Raw genomic sequence first — 10,108 nt, 5'->3', positions numbered from 1 at the left:
TCACCCCCTTTTATGTTTTTATTTTCTTTATGATTCCATTTTCTTGTTCTTCTTTTAATGTACCGCTCTTCGCCCTTCTAATTGCCCTTCGGGGATAAATAAAGTTTTTTTCTGATTCTGATTCTGTTTCTGTAATATTGAGCAGGGCTCGCGCTTTTATTTGGAAGGGAAAGGCAGCCTCGCGGAATGTTGCTGCTAAATGTTGTAGCTTGACGCAACTTCCTGAAAGATTGACAGCTTGTGCCGCTCGGAGTCAATAGTGGGACCAATTGCTCGTGCTGTGTAAGCGATAAATTGAAACTCTGTCACCACCAAATTTCCCCTCGGATTTAGTTTAGTACTTTTCAAGAAGTTTACAAGAAGAACACTCGGGTTTGGGAGTTTACACGGACCGACGGGGTATGAAAGTGAAGCGGGCGCGTCGGGCAAAGTAGAAGAGGAGGTAAGAGCTGTTGGTCTGATGGCTGCTGGGGATGGAGCCCAGCTGCCGGCCACAGTAGCGGCCAGCCGGAGCGTCGAGAAGGCTCTGGAGGAGGCTGCCGCCAGCGGGGCTCTCAACTTGTCCAACCGAAAACTGAAGGAGTTCCCCCGCAGCGCCAGGAACTACGACCTGTCCGACATTACACATGCAGGTCGGTTCGCTTTTCTCTCTCTTCTTCCCAACTTACAAAGAAATATCAGCGAAGCGCCCTTTTGTTTTATCGCCACCTGCTTCTTTCTTCTAACGGGGAAGGCACATCCTCTTTCAGCCCTGCCGTGTTGCGCAAGACTCTTTCAAGTAACTCCGCCGTTTGCTTTTGGGTCACAATGGCTGCATTGCTGTGAAAATAGAACTTATTTTTCATCACATGGACATGCCTCTTGTTCTGACACGTATGTTCCGTTTAACAGCAGCTTTATCGAGATGAACTTAATAAGTGAAACTGGCTTATCTCCCCAGGCTTAGCGTTGCTGCTAGCATTTAAAGAGTTTAACATTGTTTTTGTAAATATCTCTGTCTGGAGGACTTTATTAAAGTACATTTATATGGAGTTGTCTCCCTTTGTTGAACCCCATGCTGTTAGCTATTAAGGAATTTGTGTCTCTTAAAATAACTAAACAAAAAGAGATCAAAGAAAGAAACTGACTTGTGAGTTCCTCTTCCTCTTAGTGAGACATCCACTGCATTGGCCTGTCTCTCTGTGTTTGCTTCTGATTTACTGTTAAACATCTAGTTTGTTGTTTTTTCTTCAACATTTTTCTTAAAAAAATCTTTCTTTCTGGTTTTGCTTTGAGTGACGAGCCTGTTGATACCATGACAGCCTTATTTATCAGCCTGTAGTTACCCAGGGCATTATGGAGGGCCACTGATGACTACAGCACTAAACTGGATGGGTGGATGTTAGTGTGGATTAAGGGGAACTACCTTGAACCTACCTCACCTTGCCGAGAAGAGCGTTATCCCCTTTTCAGGTTGCTTAAGTCAGTCTGGCAGTGTGGTTATTTAAAACTACTCCCTCTGTGTTCTGCTGCTGCTGCTTTATGTGCATTAGTAATGATGACCATCTGCTAATAGCAAACCAGGTCTGGATCCAGTGGGATGAGAAGGCCTTGAGCACTCACAAACAGGCACAGACACTTGCCAGTGTGGCACCTGACCTTAATGAGCGTGGCGGTGATAAATACACAGCATCTAATACAGATGGTTGTACCACTCTGTACTTTGATAAGCAGGGATCTAGTTTGCAAGGCAATCAAAGATTTAATACTTAATTGTAGATGATAATGCATTGTAGGGCATCATCTGCTCATCATGAGTTGGATTTATTTGGTAAAAAAAAAAAAAGTCTATGAACCACTGATGTAGTCAAAGTCATGTCATCATGGTTTTAACTGGTGCCTGGATACTGAGATGTGTTTGAGCTGGTCGTGTCGTGCAAGATGAGATCATTTCTGGTTTGTATGGTGTATGAGGAGGTCGTTGGATGCCATTCATTTCTTAATTTGTGTTTATTTTCATGGGTCGAGCAGGAGTTGAGCAAATATGTTGCTGAGAACTAAAGAAGGCTATTGGCAAACACTGATCCATCGTGCAAAATCTGAAAATATATATATATATATATATGTTTCTTCAAGTGAGAGTTTTCCAAACAATCCTCCTCATTTCATGTAGGTATTTGTCATTTGTGTAATCTACTTCAACGCTTTGATAAAGCAGGTGTGCATGGGGGTGGTGGTCACGTTTTTGCTGTATGTGCTGTGGTCCTGTGGGAGGCAAACATCCAGAACTTAGGCTATCAATCGGATTTCTATAGAGTCCCCACAGCAATAAGGACCAATGTAATTTGCATGTTAGAGTTATTTTGTTGTTGCTTTATATAGGCAGCCGCTCCAACAAGCCAGTGTAGATTAGAACTCCTTTTCTCCAAGCTACTGTAGACCTATTGTTTGTTTCGGGCTTTTTTTCCGTTGAAGTGGTTCTGATCCTGAAGTAACTTGAGTCTTTTTTTTTTTTTTTTTTTAGCACCCGTGTACTATTGAAAATTGGTTCCCATATTTGTGAGATCTCTTCTTTTCCCACTTTTTGTCTTGGAAAATGACTTTTGCCTGCATTTATAGGAGCAGCGGTGTCTTGCCTCAGCTGACCGTTGGAGAGCCGGTGTTCATTTGGGAAGGGTTATTGATTGTGCAGTATTTAACTGTTGTTAATGCCTTTTTGTTCTCCAGTTAAGTTAACTTAACCAGTTAAATGATTTGAATCATAATTGACACAAAAACAAATCCTCTAAAGCAGGATCCAGTCAGTGGTCTTCGCTGTGAAGAAATCTCTGTCACTTTTGTAGGAACTTTATTGAGGAATCAAAGATTCTGTCAGCCATTTACGTTTCTTAAGCAGTCCGAAGCCCCCCAAAAAGCAGGTACATCTGTACTTTTTGTCTCAATTGACGTCTGTAAGTCTTGGACTTTGTTGATTGTTGGATTTATTTTGTCTTTTAAATTAAGTAGTTTCCATAGAGAAACAATGACAAAAATGACATTAGAGCAGATAGGTGTCTTTGCCCTGTGATGGACTAGCGACCTGTCCAGCGTGCACCCCGCCTCTCGCCCAATGACAGCTGGGATGGGCTCCAGTTCCCCCGCGACCCTAGATTGGATTAAGCCGGTATAGAACATGGATGGATATAGTTGTCGTTGTCCTCTTACTATGGGACATTGTCTGAGATAAGCACTTCTTGACAGCCGGGTTAAAATAAATTTTAAGCGCTTTATGTCATGACATACAGGTACACCGTATAAACTTACTAATTTACACAGTTAGCCATTTTCAGGCAGCATTCCTCTCTTCTCACAATAGTGTCAGATTTATTTTGCTCTCATGCATTGATTATCCGGTGACTGGTGCATTGACAACAGAGTGAAATCTTTTTATGTGAGCACGCACCGACTCTGATTGTGGAAAGATTGAACTACCAAAGAAGGATCATAATTGTGGTCGTATTGCACACTTTCTGTGATTTGAGCCGGTGTAGGTACCAGATCGGCTCGGCTGCCATATCGGCTCGAGGTCCGTTGTCTGCTGAATACGTCACACAATATGGCTGTACGCTTGAATGGGATTACATTGCGATTGGCTGTACGTCGGACAGTTGGGATTGGCTGTAGTAGCCATAGTAACCGTAACTAGGCGCTGTGCGTCAGAGTTTTTTTCTTTCGGTGATCGGCAGCAGCTATGGAGAGCTTTTACGAAGAAATTAAATATTTCCTACAAAATAATGTGTTCCGCACCTTGACCACCACTAGCCCCAAACTTTTAAAATCTAGTTTGTTTTGTTTAATCATTTTGGCCTTGGTTCACTCTGAAGAGAAGCTTCATTTTCAGTTTTGTGTATTGTTTGTGTGCTGAGCAGCAATAACCTCTCTGACTATATGCGTGTGGACTCCTGTACATAAAACTTGTAAAAATTGTTCTGTTGGATATGTGTGTATATACATACACTACATACATATATAGATATATATACATACAGTCTAGGCAAACAAGACAAATACACACACTGAAAAATTAGCTAGAAATGGCATCTATCTATCTACCTATCTATCTATCTATCTATCTATCTATCTATCTATCTAAGCCAATCTCAACTTTAAAAAAAAAAAAAAAAAAAAATTATTAAAGATTTTTAACAAAAAGTACAGAAACGTGTGGCATGTATACACAAAGGTAAATCGGGTTGTACACGTTCAAGGCACATATAAGGTTATAAAATGAAATAAAAAAAACCGAGCCAAACACAACTGTCCGATGTACAGCCAATCACAATCAATAATCCCATTACAGCCATATTGTGTGACGTATTCAGCAGATGACGGACTCCGAGCCGATCTGGCAGCCGAGCCGATCTGGTACCTACACCGGCGACACAGTAAGCCTGGCTGCGTTGAACCTGCGCTGGCTCACAGTGACTCACTTGTTATTTGTTCAGCTGTAATTTTAGGGTTGTGCTCCTCTGCGAGGACAATTGTAGACACTCATTCTTGAATACATGTTTTTGAACCACCTTTCTTTTTAAGCAATGAGGTGCTCTCAATTTCTCTGAGATACCTGGTAGTTAAGACTACTCGCGCAGACATCATATCATCCCGAGTTGTGCCCCACACCGTCTGCTTCTGTGTGTGTCAGAATGGGAGGTGGCACTCATGCTGCTGATTCAGCTGACTGACTGGTAGCTGTCAGGTTAGATCTTGTCAAGTTAGATTTGTGCTAATCCCCATGTTAAGCTCGAATGGGAAGATACTTCAGATGCATTCCAAGCAAACCTGAGACTTTCCTTGTAGATGTAAGAAACATTTTTTTCAAAAGTAATGAGAATCACTGAGAATATTTGGAAGCTGGGCTCAGAAATTTGATTTCACCCGAGACAAATTTCAGCTTCGTGCCCGTACATGCCACGGTTAGGTCCAAGACAAAAGTTGACATAACAGCAGTTTCCTGAACACCAAGATGTCTGGATCTCAGAACACAAATCGTTTTCAACCAGTGATGGTGTCACTGTGACCGTTGTTGTTGACTGAATGCAGAGGCCAGGACCACATGTTAACAAAGCAAACGGCAGCAGTAGAGCTTTTTTCCCACCACAATCAAATAATTGACTGGCCCCCCTCCCCCCTTTTTTTTTTTTTTACACTATGATTATAGAATTAAATCTGTTTGTTTGTATCAGTTGTCCCAATACCAGATTTTGGTTAAAGCTTCTATGGGGACTAATTGGAAGATTCACTGACCACAGCATCATTTTGAAGTGCTCATACTTAATCCAATTGGAAATGATTTGTTGCTCATTACAGGTTGATGCTGGCCTGTTTTCAGGCACATTTACACCAATAAACATATAGCTTATCCTGTTTGGAGAGTCTCTGAGAGGGTACAAGCAAGACTTTGTTGTGCTCCAGAAAGAAATGTATATGATGGCTGAACGGGGATAAGCAGGGGCTTTAAGGCCCAGCAGTGCTTATTGCAACGTCAGCCCCCCATCCCTTATAGGAGCAGCATCCCTCAGGAAGGTCAAAGGTTCACACACACACTCACACTCACACACACAAAATGGAGACTTGGCATGCCTCCTCTTTAGTGTTTTCTGTTAGCTCGGAGCCAAAGAGAACAAAGCCCAACCATTGTCTGTGGTGCACCTTGTGGACCCACAGGCGTGAGTATTCTTGCAGACTGTTGTTTTGATGAATGTATGCAGCCCACCCTTGGGTGAGCACGCTTTTGTTGCTGCCTCTGTGGATTTTCAAGAGGTGATATGATTGGTCTGGGATCGAAGCTTTTCAAATGGGATATATTTTGTGCTGGTATGAATTGAAATCAATTATTATTATTCACAAGCAAATGAAAGAACTGGTAGTTGACTTTTTGACTTGCTGGTTAGCAGTTTACTATCTCAATATACATAAAAGCTAATGCTTAGTCCCAAACTTACTTCATTCATTGCCCATACCATTGAACATTATCTCACTGTTGTATGCCTTAATGGCAAGGGTTAAGGTGTCCTAATTCTTTTTTGGGATAGAGGGGGAAGGATGATATGATTGGGCTACTTTGCTCTCTAAACTGAGGGTTTTCAGAAGGACATTCCAAATGGAATCTTGGGTGAAATTCCCACACCCTAATTACACATAAGACACAGTTCGGAAAACATTACATGTGTATGGCAAAAAAAAAAATCCAACATAAACAGAGGCCACTATCATTATATGTGCTAACGGGCAATCGGCTAGCTACTACAGATTAGGTTTGCAGTCCGTCATACAAACCTGAATAAGTTTGTCTGAAACTGACACAACTACAGATGGCCTAACATACTAGCCTATATTTTGCAGTACTCAATGGAGAAAAAAATTTAAAGTATAAAATAAACTGTCTTCCAGTCGTCTAAGACAGCAGGAGGATGTGAGCGACAAAAGCCGGTTGTTTAGAACAGAAGGGGAACTGGACACACACACACACACGCCATACCACAACTGAAAAGCCCAGCAGCTGACTTGGAGAAATAATGAGTGAGAGCAAGAGGGAGGGATGTAAGTGTGTGTGTGTGTGTGTGTGTGTGTATGGGAGGCATATTTCCAAGTCATGCCTTTTTTTTTTTTCCACTCTTCATTGTTCGATCAAATTTAAAAAGGTTTGATTATTCCATGGCTAAAATATTATTTTTCTCATTCTGAAAACAATTGTGTTTTACTATTTAACTTGCAGTGACTTCATTGTTCAGGGTTTGTGAGAAGCTCAAAGGCTGTGACAGCAGTAGCCCCCTCATCGCGGTCACAGTCCACAGTGTACACATGAAACTTAAAACGCTGAAGAAGAACTCCTAAATCCGTGTTTATTCCCTGCTGTCCATTTTCAGGCACAAATACCTAGAGTAGGTCAAGCTTTTGGAAAGGACTGAGAAAAGACTTCTTCTTTTTGGTGTGACAGATGGAGTTACACTGAGACAAAATTGTGAACCAATTTCTTTGCAAAACTGACCCCGGTATTAAAGTCTGTCTTTTCATATTTTTCCCTGAGAGACCATTGCATGTTTCCCAGCTTGTTAAACAGCTCCTTTGACGATGTACGTGCATGTGTAGAGAGCTGTGGATGGTGGGATAGGAAGAGTGTGGCCGAGGCGATGGTGGGATAGGAACAGAGTGGCCGAGGCGATGGTGGGATAGGAACAGAGTGGCCGAGGCCATGGTGGGATAGGAAGAGTGTGGCCGAGGCCATGGTGGGATAGGAAGAGTGTGGCCGAGGCGATGGTGGGATAGGAAGAGTGTGGCCGAGGCCATGGTGGGATAGGAACAGAGTGGCCGAGGTGATGGTGGGATAGGAACAGAGTGGCCGAGGCCATGGTGGGATAGGAAGAGTGTGGCCGAGGCCATGGTGGGATAGGAAGAGTGTGGCCGAGGCCATGGTGGGATAGGAAGAGTGTGGCCGAGGCCATGGTGGGATAGGAAGAGTGTGGCCGAGGCCATGGTGGGATAGGAACAGAGTGGCTGAGGCGAGAGTTCATTCGGGTGCAGAGATGGAAGACATGCAGGATGCAGCTTGGTTAGCTTTGACACCACACAAAGCTCGGAGCCAAGGGAGAGGAGCAGCCGTCCGAAAACATCATTACCTTGAGTTGTACCTGTTAATACCACCTCCACTCTGTAACACTTCATATGGTCATGGTATTTGTTAGTGTTTAACATGATACTAAAAAGCAAACAAATCATAGGTTAGTCGAACGCTGATGACGGCTGTTTCGTACTTTCTCCTCCCTCCTTGCCTCCTGGTTGCTTTTGCATTTGAGCATTTAGTTCCTGCAGCTGTCATGCCTCACAGAGCTGCATGGCTGCAGACGGCTTTGTCTTATATCTTCCTGCTCATAAATATCTGAGTGAGTTTTAATGTTTGGAAAGCTAGTGAGACTTCCTTTCTGTTGAAGGACTTTTATCTTGTTGTTATCTGACCTAACATTGCTCACATGAAAGACGACGTCAGTCAAGTTTTGGTTGATTTGAGTGTAATGATTTAAATATTTTTAAAGATGATGCTGTAAATACACGCCCAGAATACAGTGTAGTTTGGCAGGGGCTGAGTTTGACACGTGTGTGTGGTTTGAAGTCAGCATATGGATGTAGACTTCTCCATCAGTTGTTTACATCTGTTCCATGTCATCTGTGTAAGTGACACTGTGTGCATACGATACGTGTTGGTGCAGTGTGTGTGTGTTAATTTCCTCTGTTCAGCGGATGTGGGCTGCCTGTTCACGCAGTATTCACTTCTGCTTTGTCTGCCTTCTGTGCAACTTCACCGCTTTGCCCCTCGTCCTCTTCTGTCAGCCAGAATGTTTGCAGCTGGTCGTCATGACGATTATTCAAAAGACTTTTCTTGTAAATGTCAACGGAAATAAAATTCCAGATTTATCTGTTTCCATGAGCTGGAATAGACCAAATTGTGAACTCGTTTGAAAAAGAGAGTCCTGGGGATATTTGGAAGGATTCATTAACCAAGTGATCAAGACTTTACAAGTACTTAGTGCAAGTCAATAAAAGCCTGCCTCTGCCTGGTAGAGTTGGAGAAAGTGGAATTGGAGATTTTCTGTTGTTGTACTTGCATATCTTCATGCAGAAATCTGTTTTTTCATGTCAGTCGGGTAAATATGACCTGCACAGTGCTCAGTGATTTTTTTATATATTTTTTTTTGCTTGGTTTATCTGGTCACATGCTTCTGAAACGCTCCTGTGCTTTCTCTCTCAAAGCACAGCAGCTGTTGTGGAGGGGGAATCCCTTCTCAGTCCCACGGGTGGTAACCAGAGAAAAGGCCAGAGAAACAGATTAGGAGGACACACTACCAGTCTGCCAGACGTGGCACAGGTCTGGAGCCTGTTGGAGTGGAGGCTCAGATCTTCTCCTTGTTCCATAGGTTACAGAGCAGGGGGTTAAATGGTAGTAAGTAGGTTTGGGGCACAAATATGTCCCAGCCAGTTACCGAATGATTGAAAGCTTTCTGAGACAGCAAGAAATAAACAGCTGTGAGCTGTGGGGGTGTTAGTATTATTATTATTTTTTAATGAACAGTATCAAGTTCCCAAACACTGTGAACTGATTTTTTTACATGCATATATGAACCAAGTCTGTGTAGTTTTTACACCACATCTATTTCTGGTCATGTAAATGGTGCTATTTTATCTGTGATGGCCTTTTGTGTGGGATGCTAGTGAAGGTCAAGAGGATGAGTATGGCAAAAGGTAAAAAACGGAGTATAAAGTATTAGAAATGTGATTTTAAGTGCTGCTATTAGAGACAGAGTTTTGCACTTTTAATTTTACATCATTTGTCGGTGGAGACTTGAATTAATTGCATCACATATGAAACTTGAAAGTTGAGGTTATCACACGTCCACTCAGAGCATGAAGACCTGAGACCTGACATGGGACCCTTACCAGCATGCGTCCGGGTGTTCTAAGGCCATTTGGGTTTGGATCAGGTCTTGTTCTCTTACAGCTGGTCCTCAGAACTAATTAATATTATGTTAACCCGAGTTGATCTGAGAAGACCTTACTTTTATCATGCAGAGCTGATCCCAGTTGCTGCTCTTCTGCTGTGCAACAGAAAATGCAAGCAAGCTACAGAATGCATCTGCGGCCAAGAGGTTGTATGCTCAGGAGGTAAAGGGTCAGAGGTAGGCTGAGTTTAACCTCTAATGTTAGCAGTGGAGGCAATGCAGGATTAATTGTTCCTGTTGTTTAAGAAAAAGTTTAGTAGCTGGATGTGGCTAAGCAGCTTATTCTGAATGAGTTGTTTTTCTCACCATGACAGCAAGTGGTTGATTTATTTATTTATTTTTTAACTAAAAGAAAAAAAGGTGTAAAGCAGCACTGCAGGGGAGCTGACTTTCTCTGGCAGCCATCGGTCACCGTCACCGGTTTCAGGTTGGCTGTGTTTTTAAAAAAAAAACAACCCAAAAAAACAAAATGCTACAAAGTGGGATTTGGCAAGATTTGACTTCCCCTGTTGTTTTTTGTTAGTAAGAAAGGAGGAAAGGAAGCAAGGTCCTTATCAGGATTGCTTCAGTCATGTTGAAAATGGCCTGAACACATATCC

The 10,108-nt window shown here is 42.5% G+C and overlaps 1 protein-coding gene across 2 annotated transcripts in view; it reads left to right on the top strand.

The window, feature by feature from the left end:
* The first annotated feature begins 225 nt into the window (after positions 1-225).
* lrch4 (leucine-rich repeats and calponin homology (CH) domain containing 4) overlaps positions 226-10,108 on the top strand; it is a 52,753-nt gene continuing 42,870 nt past the window's right edge. For both annotated transcript variants that reach the window (XM_075450518.1, XM_075450517.1), the window contains exon 1: positions 226-632. In XM_075450518.1, the coding sequence (XP_075306633.1) occupies positions 461-632 (172 nt within the window). In that variant the 5' untranslated portion in view covers positions 226-460. The remainder of the gene's footprint in view (positions 633-10,108) is intronic.

This window comes from Odontesthes bonariensis, chromosome 19 (genome assembly GCF_027942865.1).
Source record: "Odontesthes bonariensis isolate fOdoBon6 chromosome 19, fOdoBon6.hap1, whole genome shotgun sequence".
Classification (NCBI taxonomy): domain Eukaryota; kingdom Metazoa; phylum Chordata; class Actinopteri; order Atheriniformes; family Atherinopsidae; genus Odontesthes; species Odontesthes bonariensis.
This window is presented reverse-complemented; position numbering and strand designations above follow the sequence as displayed.